The sequence below is a fragment of the Engraulis encrasicolus genome, chromosome 23 (assembly GCF_034702125.1).
Source record: "Engraulis encrasicolus isolate BLACKSEA-1 chromosome 23, IST_EnEncr_1.0, whole genome shotgun sequence".
Lineage (NCBI taxonomy): Eukaryota > Metazoa > Chordata > Actinopteri > Clupeiformes > Engraulidae > Engraulis > Engraulis encrasicolus.
In genome coordinates this window covers 13,586,009-13,606,008 of record NC_085879.1, presented here as the reverse complement: position 1 = coordinate 13,606,008, position 20,000 = coordinate 13,586,009, and the positions used below count along the sequence as shown (strand labels likewise).

Below are 20,000 nucleotides of genomic sequence, written 5' to 3'. Positions count from 1 at the left end.
CTCTGTAGCCTCTTACTGCGTCGACTCATTTCATTCCTTGCCGAAAACACTAATTTACATCATAAAACATTGTTATCACAATGCAAGGAGTCTTAGGTAACCGATTAAGACTCTGTCATTAACATTTTGGTGACAATAAGGTCATAACAGAGGCTCTGCCGTAGCTTCTTACTGCAGATGGTGTCGCCGATGGACCTATTCACTATCTGAAAATACTCAACTACATTATAACAACATTGCAATGACAGTACCAAGAGCCTTTACAATTTTGGTGAAAGTAAGGTTATTACACATGCTCTGCACCAAGGGGTTAAGGGGGTCAAGTTTATTTTGTTTCAAGTACAAGTATTTTATGGGATAAAGAGCTATATTACCATTGTTATTTTGCTGCGTATGTGGGTATGGAGTAAGGAGTGAGGAAGAAAAGGGCACGGGTAAAGGAAGCCAGACTCCAGAGCCAGAGACCAGACATAGAGATGGTACAATATGACAAACACCAGCAAAGCCTGGTATCAGGCGCGGTGATTGAATACTATCAACCCTGTTTGTTTTACAGTGAGGAAGGGTGAAGAGAGGGAAGAAAAGAGAGGAAAGAGAAGGAAGAGAAGAATAGGGAGTGGGGAAGGGCAAAAAAAACCCTGGCAGTGACTCCGGCGGCTAGACATAGAGATGCTATCTCCAAAGCAAAGCATAAAATATGTCCACCAGCCATGCACCAACTCTGAACCCTCTCTTGACATTATTTACCCACTCTCTCTTTTCTTCTCTTGTTCCATCAGTTCTCTTGGTCTGTCTCTGTCTTTCCTCTTCTCTTCTCTTCTCTTCTCTTCTCTTCTCTTCTCTTCTCTTCTCTTCTCTTCTCTTCCCTTCTCTTCTCTTCTCTTCTCGTCTCTTCTCTTCTCTTCTCTTCTCTTCTCTTCTCTTCTCTTCTCTTCTCTTCTCTTCTCTTCTCTTCTCTTCTATTCTCTTCTCTTCTCTTCTCTTCTGTCATTTCTCTCTCCTCTCTCCTCTCTCCTTCTCATCTCTCTCTCTCTCTCCCTCTCTCCCTCTCTCTCCCCCCCCCTCTCTCTCTCTGCCTCTTCTTCATCCAGCTGTTCTTTGTTGAACTTCAGGCTGGCGGGCAGCTCGACAACATGTGCAATTGAATTGAATATTCCCCAGCACACCATGATGAAAGACCGCTTCAGATCCACTTAGCAATGATTCATTCTGCTGCGTCAAGCACTTTATTAATGGCTCTACCGCACTTTCGGCCCCTCAGATATTATCCGTTTCCGAACTCCCGCTCTTTTGTTTCTTTGTGTCTGCGTGAATGTGTTCGTGTCAATGTGTGCAGATCTGTAGACTGTTTAATATGGGTATTTCATTGTTGAAGTACTGATTTCTGCTAAAATTATCCTCTTCTCTCGGACTTATTCTCTCTCTCTCTCTCTCTCTCTCTCTCACCACCTCTCTTCCTCCCGCTCTTTCTTTTCGTCTTTCTTTCCCTGGCCCATCTCTCATACACTCTTTCTCCAAGAGCTTGCTTTTCCAAATAAGATGATGTTACTATTTTAAGTGAAGGTTTGTTAATACAGCATATTGAAATCCCTTTTACTTATCTGTGTCTGTGTCTGTGTAAGCACTATGTATGAACAAAAGCATTCAAATCACTAGCGCCTATCTGTCTTGCTCTCTTTTGTTTCTTGCAGGGCTGTTCCTTAAAATGTTGTTATTTGAATTTAGTGTGATTAATGCAGCATATTAAAATTCACTGTGTGTGTGTGTGTGTGTGTGTGTGTGTGTGTGTGTGTGTGTGTGTGTGTGTGTGTGTGTGTGTGTGTGTGTGTGTGTGTGTGTGCGTGTGTGCATGTGTCCGTGTGTCCGTGCGTGCATGCGTGCGTGCGTGCGTGTGTTTGCATGTGTGCATTCGCGTGCGTCTTTGTGTGTTCTCTACAGAGTGGAGGAGAGCTTTAAGACGCTCTTCTGGTCCATCTTCGGGCTGTCGGAGGTGATCTCAGTGGTGCTGAAGTACGACCACAAGTTTATAGAGAACATCGGCTACGTGCTGTACGGGGTCTACAACGTCACCATGGTGGTGGTGCTGCTCAACATGCTCATCGCCATGATCAACAACTCATACCAGGAGATAGAGGTAAGAACATGTTGTATTGCTAATCCAGGGAATAAGCACACAGTAGAAGATGCAGTGTTAATTCAGAGTCAATTTAACATCTTATAGAGTTTATGTCTCAGAGTTGAATTAACACTCATTTTTTACTGAGCACATGTTGTAATCACCACAAATGCATTTTATGAATAGATATGAACAGAATTTTGACACAGAGTTGTGCCAATTACTCTGCCCTGATGAAGGCCACACCTTACCAGAAACATGTTGCCGTTTAAAAAAATTCTATGATTTAGCCAATTATTGAAGCTATTTATAACTTTTTGGAAGAGTGCCTTGGATTCTTAAACTCAAGTGCTTTCAATTTTTTTTTACCAAGGTGTACCTTTGGTTGTATTTTAAATTCAGGAAATAAGTACACCGTAAAAGATGCAGTGGTCATTTTAACATCTTCTAGTGTATGTGGTCCCAGAGTACTAACTGTATTAGTGTTGAATTATCACTCCATTTTTTACTGTGCGCATGCAATTTGTAATGACCAAAAATTTTATGAATAGATATGAACAGAATGGATTTTAAATCATCTGTATATGTGGTGATGCTACTCAACATGCTAATCACCAGGATCAACAACTCCTACCAGATTTTTTTTTTTTTTAAATATGTAGAAGCAAACATATGGAGTAAAGCATGTCTAAGCCATGAAATAAGAGGCAATATCAATGAAGACATTTGTAATCATCAAGAGATTAATGAATTGATATGAAAGAATAGAGAACATCGATTAAAAAAAGAAAATGAACAGTATGAACGAAATAGATGATAAACTAAATGCACTCAGAGAGTGCAGACCTCCGTCAAGGAAGCTGTTTGATAGAACATTTGATTATGTTACATCCTAATTTTTTTCAAGTCTTGCTGCCTTGTTTTTGTTAGAAACTGTAATGGCAAAAATTTGCCCTATCCCGCAATGGTGAAGAATCTTTTAAAAAAAATCCCACCACCAAATTTAATCACTTGTTCCTTTTGTCATTTCTCCACAAAATGTCGTCAAAATCCGTTATTGACTTTCCGAGTTATCCTGCTGATAGACAGACAGACAGACAGACAGACAGACAGACAGACAGACAGACAGACAGACAGACAGACAGACAGACAGACAGACAGACAGACAGAGAGACAAACAGACAAACAGACAGACAAACCAACGCAACCGAAAACATAATCTCCTTGGCGGAGGTAATTATCTGTATCGGTGGTGCTACTCAACATGCTAATCACCATGATGAACAAAAATAGAAGTAAGCAACTGTTTCTATTTCAGTAAATAAGCACGCAGATGTCAATGTAGACATTTGTAACCTAATCATCAAGATTCGTTACAGTTCATTTCATAAATACATATGAACAGACCAGCGGTGTAGTCTACTTTTTTTATGGTGGGTATACTTTATATTTGAGATGTTTTTGAAGTGGGTATACTGTACATATATGTGCTATTCAAAACAATGGATCAATCAATTTTAAGTGGGTATACTGAAATCCCTGAAATTTAGAAGTGGGTATACTCCGTATACCCGCGTTCTACGTAGACTACACCACTGGAACAGACTTGTTTTTCAATCATCTGCATTGTCTGTGGTGCTACTCAACATGCTAATGACCATGATACAACAACACCTACCTGGAAATAGAAGTAAGAAAATGCCATATTTATAATCCAGGAAATAAGGAGTAAATAGTGGCAATGCAGAGATGTGTTATCATCAAAGTTAGTTTAAAGTGGTGGTTCGCTATTTTAGACATTAAGCCCTGTTTGTGTGACTTCTGGGGTGAAGTAGAGATGTTCTCATCACAATTTTGACATTTGGTGCTGAACGGAGCATTTGGGTATTCAAGACTGCAGCCCCCCCACCTTTACATTGACTCCAATGAAGCACTCAAGCAATCGATCATAAAATGGCATTAAACTTTCGTTTGCAGAGACATGAAACTCACCGAGTGGTCAGAGGTGGGCAGCGAGAACATCTCTACTTCACCCCAGAAGTCACACAAACAGGGCTTAATGTCTAAAATAGCGAACCACCACTTTGAAGTTCATTTTATGAATACTGTAGGTATGAATAGAATAGCTTTTAAATCATCTCTATAGTCAGTGGTGTGACTCAACATGCTAACAGCCATAATCAACACCTCCTACCAGGAGATAGAGGTAGGATGGAGCGTGTCTCATGATCTACAATTAAAGGCAGACTATAGGAAAAATGTTCCAGTGACCTTCGTGAGTCATGTTTAAACCAGTCATCAGCAGGCGAGCAATGAGTGTGCTGACTGTGGGAAGAATCTCTGAATCTCAGCAGGTACCTTAAGAGCATCTCAGTAGGTACCTCTATATACAGTAGGACTAGAACTTCTGAGTGCAGTTTCAATCTAATAAGTATAAATGCACTCCTACCAGGAAACAGAGCCAAGTGTAGTGTCCATGTAGATATTTCTAATCACATTAAGCACTTTTACATTACATTACACATGATCAATAACTCCTACCAGGAAATGGAAGTGAGCATGTGGAGCATTTACAATAAACTGTGAGAATAGTCGGTAGCAATTAAATTTCACAAATGTATGTGTGAATAGAATCGATATTTAATCATCTGTATAGTACAATAGTTGTGAATCTTGTTCATTCATCCATGATCAATCCATCCAAGAACGTATTTTTGATCCATGATTAACAACTCCTACCAGTAGATAGAGGTCAGCACAAAGAATCCCATGCAGAGAATAATCTGGAACAACAGGGACTGTAAAATAAAATACAGTCAAATATGGTATGATTTGGTGATATTGGCAGTTTGTCATCATGTTCCGGTAGAGTCACATTACCTACTGTCCATAAGGGTCTAATCCACAGATGGGTCACTCGGCTTTACAGAAAAATATGTGCTTTTGGATTATCACACCTTTGAGTCAGGTGTCTCTCTGTCTCTGTTTCTGTTTCTGTCTCTGTCTCTGTCTCCCATTCTCGTTCTCTCTCTCTCTCTCGCTCTCTCTCGCTCTCTCTTGCGCGCACTGTCTCTATATTTCTTTCTTTCTCTGTTGCTCTAGCTTTCTCTCTCGCTTCTCAAATTCTCTCTCTTTCCCTCCTGTCTTTCTTTTCTTTCTTTTCTGTAAAGGAAGATTCCTTTGTTTAGTGGAAGTTTGAGCTCTGTGTCTCCTACTTTGACTCTCTCTCTTTCTCTCTTTTTACCACCTCTTTCTTCTTACATGGCTAAATATGGTTAAATCTCATCTCATCTTTCTTTTCTCTCTCTCCCTCCCTCCCTCCCTCCCTACAGGAAGATGCGGATGTGGAGTGGAAGTTTGCACGGGCCAAGCTGTGGCTGTCCTACTTCGACGAGGGCCGCACGCTGCCGGCCCCCTTCAACATGGTGCCCAGCCCCAAGTCCTTCTACTACCTGGCCCTCCGCACCAAGAACTGCCTGGTCCGCCTCTGCAAGGCCAAAGGTCATCGCCATGACAGCGAGCTGGAGATGGGCATGCTCAACTCGCGCGCAAAGGTCAGCAGACATTGTGGAGCACTGTGGGCCAGATTACCCATAATTTGATACAGCATAATGGGCCGGTTGGTTTGTTCGTGGCTGTGTGTGAAGATGAGGTGCTTCATCGAGACAAGCTACAAAAAAAATCATAAGGCATGCCCTTTGTTATAAAATCGCTGTTACCAGAAAGGCACTAACCCAGTCATACACTGTAAAACCTTATAAGTTGAGTTTACTTACAAAAACCCAGAAAAGTGGTTGCCCTAGAAAAACTAAGTAATTATGAATGATTAAACTTACAATCTTTTGTGACCTCAACTGTTGTATATACTCATTATATGTAAAAGTTTAAGTTAAATGTACTTAAGTCCAAATTGATTTAACCTACCATCTTCCACAGTAGTAACTGTTATCTATAGTTATTGTATGCAAAATTCCCAGTTTAATGTACTAAATTCCCAGTCGCACCTCCCATTCCTCACCATGACTGAGACAACTGTGGCATGGAACCAGTCCATCACACTGCTCTCTTGTATTAATAGACCAAACTATCCATAACCACTGAGAAATTCAAGTTTCTGCAGTATGTGCAATATTATTACCATTTAATTATTGTAATCTCCTGGATGATAGTACATTAACCAGTGTGCATAGAATACTCTAGTTGAGCATAATTAGACAATCCTGAAATGTCAAGTAAGCAACACACCAAAAAGGATACCTGCTACCACAATACTCACTACCAACTAAATACCTAGCCAGCCAACAAACCAGTCCACCAGCCAACCAAAAGAGTCAGTTGTCAGCTAGCCAGCGAAAGAGCCGGCTAACCAACTAACACTCAGTTAGTCAGCCAACTAACCAACAAACAAGTCAGTTGTATGGCTAGCCAGCTAACAAACCAGCCATACAGTCAACCAAAAGAGTCAGTTAGCCAGCCAACCAGCTGGCCAACAAACAGTCAGTTGGTCGGTCAGTTAGCTCACTAACCAACAAGCCGGACAGAGAGCCAGCGAACCAGTCATTTAGGCAAGCAACTGACAGTCTGAGTTTTTATAGAGGTGAAAGTTAACCATGTGACCAGAGTAATCAGGCATGTGGCAGCTGCAGGTAGTAATTCAATGAACTTGTAACAGTCCTATGTACTCAAGTGAGGGCAGGTACTAATTGACAGGTTGATTGGGCACTACCATTGTTCCTGGTTGATGGTAGGCAATGTCAATTATGTCATGCAGCATTTGACTTTCAATTGTGCAATGGCACTTCACAAGATAGCCTAATTTTACTAGGTGGCAATATTCTGATTTAAAATTGGATGCTGCAGCGTGGCCATATTGTCAGTTGAAATTTGAAACGATCTGTTAACATGAAACACACTGCAGGAATACATTCAACTGCCCACATCTGGGTAGAGGCCAGTTGGTGCAGCCTAAAGAAAAAGAGGCGGGGTCATAACCAAAACTTATGAATTTAATCCATTCAACTAAAACATATTCATCTGAACAACTATTTCCTCAAATAAGTTGTCAATACTCAGTATTCTTCAGAAATGCCATCAAACTTCTATTTTTTAGTGCATTTTAATTAGTCTTGGTAAGTACATTTGATGTCTGGGTTTACAGTGTAAAGTATTAGTAAAGACTGTGTAGTGATGTTGTAGTGTATTACAATGGTGATAACGACTTCTCTGTGGCTACACTACAGCGTTCCATTGATGTACACTTTTGAGGCTACCATAGCTCAAACATATTTAAAAAGTGCACATTATGCACCATATACGGCATGCCTCAAAGGACAGAAGTAATGTCTATAGGAATATGGATTTGAAAATGTAGGTGGTGGCCCTGTTCACCCTATGATGCCTAAAACCACTTCAGTGTATCCTCTCTCCTGTCTATTACCTATTATTCCGTGCATCAGTTTTCAAGTGTTAAAGTTAATAAATGCTGCAGCTGAAATGACTCCTACAGTAGCTATACAGGAGCTGCTATTTTTACAAGTAGGACAACATAACTGTATTTAACTGCATATTCCACTATTAAATTATAGCCTATTGTACTAACAATTAGCTCTTGAAACTACAGATTAGTATTTGTTTCTACGACGTCTTTAAGTATAATTAGGCATCTATTTACAAATAATCACAGCAGCTGTGTCTATATTTTCAATGTGTATTCTGTGTGTGCGTGTGTGCATGTGTACGTGCATGTGTACGTGAAGGCATGCGTGCGTGCTTGCGTGTGTGCATGTGTATGTGTATCTGGGTGTGGTACTGTATCTGGGTCTATGTCCATGACCCAGTGTGTGTGGCTGTGTCACTGTGTGTGTGTTTGAATTTGTGTCTAGGTCTGTGTCTGTCAGTCTGTCTGTGTATATCTGTGACCATGACCGTGACCGTGTCCATGCACATCTGTTTGTGTGTTTGTGCTTGTGTGTGTGTGTGTGTGTGCGTTTGTTTATGTCTGTGTCCGAGTGTGTGTCTGTGTGTGTGTGTGTGTGTGTGTGTGCATACGTGTGCATGTGTGTCTGCGTGCGTGCATCTATGCGTGTCTGTGTGCGTGTCTGTATGCGTGCATGTATGCACGTGCATGTCTCTGTGTGTCCATGACCGTGTGTGTGTCCAGACCTCATCCGTCAGACTAACAGTTCTGTTCGTGCTGAGCCGTGCTCACAGTAAAGGCCTGCGTGTCATGCTTTATCACTGTAGGGCTAGACCATCGCCATCCATCACTGGGAGCTCTTCTCCTAATACCCTAATTAAGGCACATGTAAAGTTGCAAATGCCTTCCTGGAACAGAGCCTGACACTGACAACTGTGTGAAAATGTGTGTGAATGTGTGTGTGTGTGTGTGTGTGTGTGTGTGTGTGTGTGTGTGTGTGTGTGTGTGTGTGTGTGTGTGTGTGTGTGTGTGAGTGTGAGTGTGAGTGTGCAGGGCCGGTGTTCTGTCGAGATATGTTGCCTCGTCGAGATGAGCGACCGGTAGCCTTACTCGATAGTGGTGTTCTATCGATTTGCGCTGCCTCATCTAAATGAGCGACCTTGATTTTCCGTGGAAGACGTTTCAATCGGCCATGGTCCACGTAGGACTGTTTTAATAACCATTACTTTATTTATTTCATGGACAGGGGTGTGCAAACGTTCGTGTGGAGTTTAATAAGAACGTGCGGCTGCTGACCACTAAAAAAACGTGAGCCTCTCGTTTGAGCAAGTTAAGAAACGTGCCATATGAAAGAGACTGAGCTGAATTTGTGCAAATACAGGACTGGAGAAAGTGTTTGGGATCAGGGCCTGGCTACTGGTTGTTTAATGCAGCCATTTGCTATTGGTTTGGTTTCAATGCGACGTGGGCCTGTCTCGCAAGGCAACATTGCCATATGAAATGATGTGCTATGGGGATAAACAAGCGCGGTTTAGAGATTCCCAGATAGCGTATTGTGGCTTTGTTTTGGCAGATGTCTGTCAATTTATGGGCAACCTCTTTTAATGACCGGAATCATATTTTCAAAACATCCCCACCAGTGCATTTCTTATTATTGTACCAAACCAGCCTTAAGCTACTTAACCCATATGAGAGTATGCAATTTCCGAACCAGTAGTCTACTGCCGCGGTCGCACAATTCGATGGGCAATCACCCGCGAAAACCGCCGCGAGGGTGTGCGCATGCGTGCGCATGCTCAGTAGCGAAAAGGATCACATCTCGATGGGTAGCTCATATAGACAGGACACCGGCCCGCAAACTATGCAATGGCTTAGGGCCCCCATGCCACCAGGAACCCCCTGTGAGCAACAAAGTTCCAGGAAGAAATTAATAATTTTTGGTAATTTTTGTTAATATTTTTATTTAACACTATTTCCCCTAGTCATATATTTCTTTCTCATGTACCATTTACTGCCATAATGGAATCTGGAGCCATTACATATCGAGGGACACCTCAATGACAGTGGATACAACGTACCACTTTTAATTGTAAAAACCATACAATGAACACAGAATATAACAAAGAGTAATAGTTTTGAAGCAAAACTAAGATATTCTTTCATGATAAATGGCTTTTCGTTTGAGAAATTTTGCTCCAAGAAGTGCAGTGCATGATGGGTACACAATCTACAGACAGCCTACCTATGTCCTTAGCTCCTACCCCTGTAAATGAAGCCAGCAATGAAAAAAGAGAGAGAGAATGAACGAGAGTGTGTGTGTGTGTGTGTGTGTGTGTGTGTGTGTGTGTGTGTGTGTGTGTGTGTGTGTGTGTGTGTGTGTGTGTGTGTGTGTGTGTGTGTGTGTGTGTGTGTGTGTGTGTGTGTGTGTGTGTGTGTGTGTGTGTGTGTTTGTTTGGCGTTAGCCAATATTGTAAGGCCGCTGCTGTTGGGCCGTCTGTCCCATGTGTAATCATTCCTCTTGGACTTCAGCATGAGTGGAAAGCCGACCCCTGACCACACACACACAAACACACACACACACACACACACACACACACACACACACACACACACACACACACACACACACACACACACACACACACACACACACACACACACACACACACACACACACACACACACACCCACACACACAAACCCGCCCACCCGCCTGCCTGCTTAGAGTGCTTGCTGAGGCGATCCAGGCTGTATGCCACGGCCCCCTTGGGTAATTGCAAGCTGTCTTTCTCTCCATCTTCTCTATCTAGTTTACATGTATGTGCATGTCTGTTTCTCGCCATCTCTCCATCTCTTTCTCTCTATCTAGTTCTGTCTCTATTCCTCTCTCAATCTCTATGTATCTTGGCCAACTACCATTCCGCCTTTCTGTCTTTCTCTGTCTCTCTCTGTCTCACTCTCTCTCTCTCCCACAGATGCTCTTTTTCTCTCTGTCTCTGTCTCTCACTCTCTCTCTCTCTCTCTCTCTCTCTCTCTCTCTCTCTCTCTCTCTCTCTCTCTCTTTGTCTCTCTCTTTCTGTCTCTCTCCCTGACAGTGTATGACAGCAGGAGGTTGATGTTCATATGGTAATGATGGGGCTTGTTTGGAATGGGAACAATGTTCTTGGAGATGTGAAGGAGATGGTTCCTCACTTATTCTCATGCTATATGGAGGCGACGTCTTGCAGTTTATGGAGATTAACGTAACGTGTAATTTTAACTGGTGACAATGTGAACAATAAATGAGTAAAATCTCACTTTTTCGTTTGTTTCGGTCTTACCCTCTCCCTCCTTCAGCACTCTCACTTGTTCTCTCTCTCTCTCTCTCTCTCTCTCTCTCTCTCTCTCTCTCTCTCTCTCTCTCTCTCTCTCTCTCTCTCTCTCTCTCTCTCTCTCAGACTATCTCCTTCTGTTCTTGAGCTGTGACTCAACAAATGTTGGGGTCTGGAGATGTGTCTCTAGAGATGTGTGGGTTTGCTTTTCAAAAAGACCTTGTGTGTGCGTGCATTTGCGTGTGTGTGTGTGCGTGTGCAAGTGCGTGTGCGTGTGCCTGCGTGCCTGCGTGCCTGCGTGCCTGCGTGCGTGCCTGCGTGCGTGCGTGTGTGCGTGGGTGCGTGCGAAGGAGACAGAGAAAGTGAGCTCATGTCTGTGTGTGCATACCTTTTGCTTGCCAAATCACAGGCAAATTGAGCCCCGAGATGTTTAAAGTAAACACCTTCCAAATTGATGAAGGGAAGAGAAGGGCTAGCAGGTCACATAGAACTATTTTTGGATATCTCAGTATGTGTGAGTCTGTCTGGCTTTACTTCTGTCTGCCTGGCTGTCTGCCTTCCAGCCTTCCTTTCTGTGTGTGTGTATGTCTCTATGTGTGTGTGTGTGTCTGTCTGTCTGTCTTTCTGATGTGTGTGTGTGTGTGTGCTATGCATATGCATATGCATATTAGTGTGTCTGTCTATCTGCATGTGTCCACTGTGTGTGTGAGAGCGTGCTTATGTCTTTGTGTGTGGTGTGTGTGTTTGTGGGTGTATGTGCATGCTTGTTCATGTCTTCTCTATGTGAGAGTGCCTATTCATGTTTGTGGTGTAGTGTGTGCGTCCCATGTATGTGCATGTGTGTGTGCATGCGTGCATACGTGTGCATGTCTTCTCTATGAGAGATAGCCTATTCATGCCTTGTGTGTGCTGGGTATGCGCCATGTCTTTGTGTGTGTGCGTGTGTGCGTGTGTGCGTGCGTGCGTGTGTGCGTGCTCATGTCTTCTCTATATGAGAGCGCATATTCATGTTTGTGGTGCACTGTGTATGTCCTGCGTGCCTGCGTGTGTCCGTGCGTGCGTGCATGCCTGTTCATGTCTTCTCTATGAGAGAATGTATTCATGCCTTGTGTGTGCTGGGTGCGTCCCATGTGCGTCCCATGTGCGTGCGTGCGTCCCATGTGCGTGCCTCCCTGTTCATGTATGGGAGAGAGCCTATCCATGCCTTGTGTGTGCCTGCTTGCGTGTGTGTATGCGTGCCTGCTCATGTCCTCTCTATGTGAGATTGCCTTTTCATGCCTTGTGTGTGCTGGGTGTGTACCATGTGCTTGTGTGCGCACACACACACACACACACACAAGCACATGGTACACACCCAGCACACACAAGGCATGAATAGGCTCTCTCCCATAGAGAAGACATGAACAGGCACGCACACATGCACGCACGCACGCACGCACGCACTCACGCACGTACGCACGTGCGTGCATGTGTGCATGCCTGTTCATGTCTTCTCTATGGGAGAGAGCCTATTCATGCCTTGTGTGTGCTGGGTGTGTACCATGTGCTTGTGTGTGTGTGTGTGCGTGCGTGCGTGCGTGCGTGCGTGCGTGCGTGCGTGCGTGCGTGCGTGCGTGCGTGCGTGCGTGCGTGCGTGCGTGCGTGCGTGCGTGCGTGCATGTGTGCGTGCCTGTTCATGTCTTCTCTATGGGAGAGAGCCTGTTCATGCCTTGTGTGCTGGGTGCGTCCCATGTGTCCGTACTGATTGGAGTCCACCCGCTGTCTTCTCCGCTAGCCTCCTCACAGCCTCATCTAACCACCTGCAGAGAAACAAGCTGTCATGGAAGCATCACACTCACATGAAATGACGTACTTCTCTCTCTGCATAGTTAGTTAATTTCATCTCGTTCTCTCAGCCAGTTCCCGTATCTGCCATTGATTAATACTGCGCACAGTAGAATCCACTTATTTTTCCTCACCCATGCACTTACCATGAGACTTTCATGGTGTTGATGGAGGAAATCAAGGAAACATTGAACAAAAGTGATCGTTAACTGTATACATGTTAGAACTGTGTGAATAAATTCACTCTGACTTTGATGTCAAATGATTTATATTGATGTCTCTTATGTATGGGCCTATGTTGGTATATTAAATTATATTATATTATATTATATTATATTATATTGTATTATATTATATTATATTATATTATATTATATTATATTATATTATATTATATTATATTATATTATATTATATTATATTATATTATATTATGTATTTCACAGTTTCAAATCCTCTGCATAATGTCAGATATTATGAGGGATTTGACAAAGTACACTTATATTGAATCATATTATTAACCTACTTATTAGATCATATTATCTTATCTTAAATCATCTATATTATAATAGACCTATATTGTGTTAGTTTAGTTTATATTAGTTTATATTATAATAGTTTGTATTCTGTCATTTCTGTTCAATATAATTCAATTCTCCTGACAGTACAGTACATGCACAGAGTAGCTGTTCTGTTCTCATGAAGTGGTGTTTCTCAACAAGGGCTCAGCAGCCAACAAGGGGGCATTTGGAAGCCCTAGGGGGGCATTGAGAAGGATACAGCTGAGTGGGGGCATTAGCCTGTTTTATTATTTAAAACTAAGGGGGGAATTGGCAGGCTTATCATGAGGTCAAAGGGGGGTGTTGGGAGGCTTATGACGAGGCCCAGGGGGCGTTTCGTCAAAAAAGGTTGAGATCCCCTGTCACAAAGTAAATAATCTGCAGTGAATTAGCTACTCATAGTCAAGAATGTATATAGAGAGAGAGAGGTAGAGTTGTGTCTGTGGGTAGGCTTTAAAAAAGTTCAGGTGCTCATCGGTGTCCGGAGGAATACATGTGGAAAGCAGAGAGAGGGTCCGAGGCACTCCGATGTAAAGTTAAAAGTACTTTATTTTTCTATGTGGGCTATCAAGCCGACGCGTTTCAGCCCTTCAACTTTACTTCGGAGTGCCTCGGACCCTCTCTCTGCTCTCTAATAGTCAAGAATGCTAGTGGCACAGCTTGTTAAGTGTACTTTGAATAAATGTTTGCCTGCCACCGTTGGTGGTGATGGCGTTGGTATAATTGCAAGGGGAGTGGGCGTGACATCAATATTTATAGTTGGTAATACACACTGTAAAACCTTATAAGTTGAGTTTACTTACAAAAACCCAGAAAAGTGGTTGCCCTAGAAAAACTAAGTAATTATGAATGATTAAACTTACAATCTTTTGTGACCTCAACTGTTGTATATACTCATTATATGTAAAAGTTTAAGTTAAATGTACTTAAGTCCAAATTGATTAAACCTACCATCTTCCACAGTAGTAACTGTTATCTATAGTTATTGTATGCAAAATTCCCAGTTTAATGTACTAAATTCCCAGTCGATTAAACTTACCATCATTCGTAAGATTAACTGTAATGAATTATTTTATTTAAAATTTGCAGTTAAATGTATTAAATTTTAAGTTGATCAAACTGAAAGTCTTCTGTAATATCAAATGTTTCGTATAGTTATTTCACATAAAATATGAAGTTACATTCACAAAATTGTAACCAATTAGCTAGATAAGTACACAGTAAAAAATATTCCCGTGATGTCACAGGGAATTACTGGCTACTAATTGCATTCATTTCACAGTAGTTTACTGTGGCCATCCTCACAGTTTACTGTGATCTTCTCACAGTAGTTTACTGTGGCCACACCACAGTTAGTTACTGTCACCCTACCCACACTACCATGATCCCGCCCCTCCATTCATCACCACAAAAGAGGTAGCTACCATGTTATTGTGGCACCTCCCATTCCTCACCATGACTGAGACAACTGTGGCATGGAACCAGTCCATCACACTGCTCTCTTGTATTAATAGACCAAACTATCCATAACCACTGAGAAATTCAAGTTTCTGCAGTATGTGCAATATTATTACCATTTAATTATTGTAATCTCCTGGATGATAGTACATTAACCAGTGTGCATAGAATACTCTAGTTGAGCATAATTAGACAATCCTGAAATGTCAAGTAAGCAACACACCAAAAAGGATACCTGCTACCACAATACTCACTACCAACTAAATACCTAGCCAGCCAACAAACCAGTCCACCAGCCAACCAAAAGAGTCAGTTGTCAGCTAGCCAGCCAAAGAGCCGGCTAACCAACTAACACTCAGTTAGTCAGCCAACTAACCAACAAACAAGTCAGTTGTATGGCTAGCCAGCTAACAAACCAGCCATACAGTCAACCAAAAGAGTCAGTTAGCCAGCCAACCAGCTGGCCAACAAACAGTCAGTTGGTCGGTCAGTTAGCTCACTAACCAACAAGCCGGACAGAGAGCCAGCGAACCAGTCATTTAGGCAAGCAACTCAAGCATTGTGACAGTCTGAGTTTTTATAGAGGTGAAAGTTAACCATGTGACCAGAGTAATCAGGCATGTGGCAGCTGCAGGTAGTAATTCAATGAACTTGTAACAGTCCTATGTACTCAAGTGAGGGCAGGTACTAATTGACAGGTTGATTGGGCACTACCATTGTTCCTGGTTGATGGTAGGCAATGTCAATTATGTCATGCAGCATTTGACTTTCAATTGTGCAATGGCACTTCACAAGATAGCCTAATTTTACTAGGTGGCAATATTCTGATTTAAAATTGGATGCTGCCGCGTGGCCATATTGTCAGTTGAAATTTGAAACGATCTGTTAACATGAAACACACTGCAGGAATACATTCAACTGCCCACATCTGGGTAGAGGCCAGTTGGTGCAGCCTGAAGAAAAAGAGGCGGGGTCATAACCAAAACTTATGAATTTAATCCATTCAACTAAAACATATTCATCTGAACAACTATTTCCTCAAATAAGTTGTCAATACTCAGTATTCTTCAGAAATGCCATCAAACTTCTATTTTTTAGTGCATTTTAATTAGTCTTGGTAAGTACATTTGATGTCTGGGTTTACAGTGCAGGGGATAAAGAGTTTAGTCTTATCCAACCTCTTCACTAAACATCTCTCTACTGTACCTCTCTCCCCCCTTCTTCCTCTTGTGTTTCTCTCTCTCTCTCTCTCTCTCTCTCTCTCTCTCTCTCTCTCTCTCTCTCTCTCTCTCTCCCCCTCCCTCCCTCCCTCTCTCTCTCTCTCTCTCTCTCTCTCTCTCTCTCTCTCTCTCTCTCTGCCTCTCTATCTCTCTCTCTTTCTCTCTCTCTGTCCTCATCCCTCTCTCTCTCATCCCTTTTATGTCTCACTCCCTTTCTCACCTCTTTCTCTATATCTTTCTCTCTTTCTCGTCTCTTTCTGCCACCTCCTCTCTCTCTCTCTCTCTCTGTCTTTCTCTCATTCCAATTCCTTCTCCCCTCTCTCACACCCTCTGCTCCCCCCTACCCCCCACACACACCTCCCTCTCTCTCTAAAGCCGGAGCGGTTCCGCACGTATCCTCGAACGCGCGAGGAGTACACGGTGAAGAAACCCATCAAGAACCCCACACGCTATCAGGTGAGGACATCACACACACACACACACACACACACACACACACACACACACACACACAGACACACAGACACACAGACACACACACAGACACACACAGACACACACAGACACACACACGCACACACACGCACACACACACCTGTTGAGACGTGATATCAGATGAGGAGATGAAACTCACACATACACACACACACACACACACACACACACAGACACACCAGTTGAGACGTGATATCAGATGAGGAGATGAAACACACACTGTTCTCAGGGGGGAGAGTCGGAGAGATTAGATTACATTAGATTAGGATATTAACTCCCATTTTTGTCATTGTGATACACACAGTACATATTGCACAAAATGAAATTTCCAATAATAACAATACATAATACACTCTGCACAAAATGAAATTCCCAGTGCATTTTATGGTACCCAAGGACACAGAACATTAAAGTAGTAGTAAAAAGCGATAATGGAACACAGACACCTGTTATTGTTTATGCCAAGCCTGGGCTGGTTCACCTGGGAAAATACCATTGTCATTGTGACACAGCACTCCATAGTACACAAGTGCACACGCTGCACACAACAAAACTGCATTTATGCCTAACCCGTGCTAGGGGGCAGCCCCAAATGACGCCCCAAGGAAGACGTGCAGTAGGACGTCACCATGCAGAGGGTCCCTCGGTCATGAAGAAGAGTACTGGTTAATAACCAACCTGGCGGTTCTGGAATCGAAGCCAACAAGCCAAACACCCTAACCGCTTACCCATAACTGTCATAATAAGGGGGACGTCCAACAGGGGTCAGGTTTGGCGATGGTACCTTGTTTGGAGCCCTCAATCATGAAGGAGGAGGCAGGAGAGCACCGGGGAGAAAAGAAAATCAATCAATCAATCAAATCAATCAATAATATTTTACATAGCACATTATCATACATAACTGTCATTCAATGTGCTAAAGAGTAAAGAAATAGAAAGGTAATAGAGAATAAAGAAAAGAATGTATTATATTGTATTTTCAATAGAAAATAACTAATTAACAACAATTACCAAAGGCAGATGAAAATAAAGCTGTTTTTATTTTATTTTTAAAACATGATACTGTTGGGGCAGTTCTAATTTGGACATGTAGCTGTTCCAGCAATTGGCAGCATAATGATTAAATGCCATTTCACCCTGTCTGGATTTGACCATATGGACAATCAGTAAAGGAGACTCTGAAGACCTAAGACATATATTATTGCTCTTGCATATCTACAATATATTTAGGCCCTAAGCCATTTAGCAACTATCATATTTATTATTATTATTAATATATATCATATATATTTAGCCTATCAGAAGAGTGTTAAACTCAATTATAAATCTCACTTGTAGTCAGTGTTATGACCTAGTGCTGTCCTAAGTACTGGAGTGATGTGGTCTCTTTGCTTTGCTTTAGTTAGAATTATAGCAGCAGCAATTTGGATCAGTTGCACCTGCCTCACACTTTTGGGGAAGACCTACAAGTAGGATATTGCATTAGTCAACTCCACAGGCAATAAAAGCATTTATTCATTTCTCCATATCCTGTTTACATACAAACGTCTTTTTATGCATATTTTTAGGGCTTTTTATTCTTTATTTTTGACAGGACAGTGGAGGATTGACCTGGAAATGAGTGGGAAAAGAGAGACGGGGAAGGCAGGGCAAACGACCCGGGCCGGAATCTAACCTGGGTCGCTGGCGTAGTAACCCAGTGCCCTACGGTTAGAACACGGCAGGGCTTACATACAAAAATGTTCATCTTAGCTGTTTTCCTAATACGCAGGTGGGTGGGTGGAGGAGTAGGGAGGGTTGTGAAACTGGAAGGGAGGGGAACGCTGAGGGAGCAGCGGGAGTCCAAGTGTGTGATGAATTATGTAGCCGTTATGTGTACACAATTATTTAAAGGTGGAGGCTAAATGAGATGACAGAAGATCATTAAAGCACTTGAGATGATAAATAACCAGTTTACAAAGACGTCTAGGAATTCATCCCCAACCCCCATACACACAGAGACGTGCACACAAAAACACATGTACTCATACAAACACACACACACCATTTTCCTCAAAAGTATCCAGCTGTGTGCTGTCACACATGACAATGATCAAAGAAGGATAGTCAAAGAAGAACATCTTTAAAGGCCAAATCCGCTATTTAGTACATTTAGCACCTTTTGTATGTTGTCTGCAATGGAATAGAGAAGTCCCCGCCTAGCTTTTTGTGTTTGCTGCTTTGGATTTTGCCTCAACCAGCTTTAGAATGGTCATCTAGGCATGTCCGTAGCACCACTTAACACTTGATGAGTTGCACATTCTTGAAAGCAAAAACTGGTCTAGGTTGGTCTTATTGTAAGAGCACATACAGGCATGTCCATAGAGAGCCAGTCTTAAGTTGGTTCAGACAAAATCCAAATTAGCAAACAGCAGCAAACATCATAAGATTGGGGAGGATCACTCTGTTGCATGGCAAACAACTGAGAAAAAGGGCTAAATGTGCGAAATAGTGGACTTGCCCTTTAGAAACACATTTTTTTTAAAATGACAATGGAACAAAGATTTGTTGAACCAATACCAGATATTCTCAATCAGAGGGAGCCATTTATGAGGGTTCCAGTGATCTTTACACACTCAGTCAATAAGTGTGTGTATGTGCGTACGTACACGTGTGTGTATGTGCATGCGTTCATACATGCATGTGTGTGTTTTGAGTGTGTGTGTGTGTGTGTGTGCGTGTGCGTGTACATGTAGCCTACATGTGTGTGTGTGTGTGTGTGTGTGTGTGTGTGTGTGTGTGTAAGTGAGTGTTAGCGTGCCGTGCGTGCATGTGTGTGTGCATGTCTCTGTGCGTGCCTGCATGTGTGTGTGATTAAGTGTGTGTGTGTGTGGCTGATGGGGAACTGAGAGACAGCATGTTGGAAGGGACATCGCATTGGCGTTTGGCCATGAGGGACATATCTGATGGACATTGGCTGCAATGTAATGTGTTGGCTCCATGCTGTGTGATCCCTCCTCAAACATACTCTAATGAGCTATCTCCCAAGCAAGCACCATCTCTCAAAGTCCAACCGTGTGTGCGTGTGTGCGTGTGTGTGTGTGTGCATGTGTGCGTGCTCGCATATGGGTATGTGTGCATTTTGCCAATGTGACAATGATCAATACCATGTTTGTGCAACTTTATCATTATCTTAGGAAGCCTCTTCTGTGTGTGTGCGTGCGTGTGTGCGTCTGAGAGAGAGTTTATGCTAGCCCATACATGTGTGTGCATGCACACATTCCCATGTGCGCATTTGTGTTTGTGCAGGAGGTGTTGAAATAACATTACAGCATTGGGTGTGAATGAATATATGTGGACCCTGACCATAGATGCTATCAGTTCTCTATGGGCCAGCCTGTCTCCTGCTGAAACGTTCATCGGCTGCCGTCAGCTGATCTCATTTTCACACACCACTTCTGCCTGTCTTCAACTCGTAATTTCCTCTCTCATCCCTGCTTCTCTTCTCCTCCTTCTCCTCCCCCTCTCATCCCTTCTTATCCCTTTCCTCCCCCTCATCTGTCATATTCTTCTCTCCTCCACTCCCCTCTCCCTCTCCTCCCACTGTCTCCTCCTCTCCCT

At 42.7% G+C, this 20,000-nt stretch overlaps 1 protein-coding gene across 1 annotated transcript in view; it reads left to right on the top strand.

The window, feature by feature from the left end:
- The window catches only part of trpc7b (transient receptor potential cation channel, subfamily C, member 7b), a 127,829-nt gene that overhangs the window by 105,051 nt on the left and 2,778 nt on the right, over positions 1–20,000 (top strand). Inside the window, exons 10-12 of the mRNA XM_063190541.1 lie at positions 1,939–2,134; positions 5,449–5,670; positions 16,281–16,361. Coding sequence (XP_063046611.1) covers positions 1,939–2,134; positions 5,449–5,670; positions 16,281–16,361 — 499 coding nt within the window. The remainder of the gene's footprint in view (positions 1–1,938; positions 2,135–5,448; positions 5,671–16,280; positions 16,362–20,000) is intronic.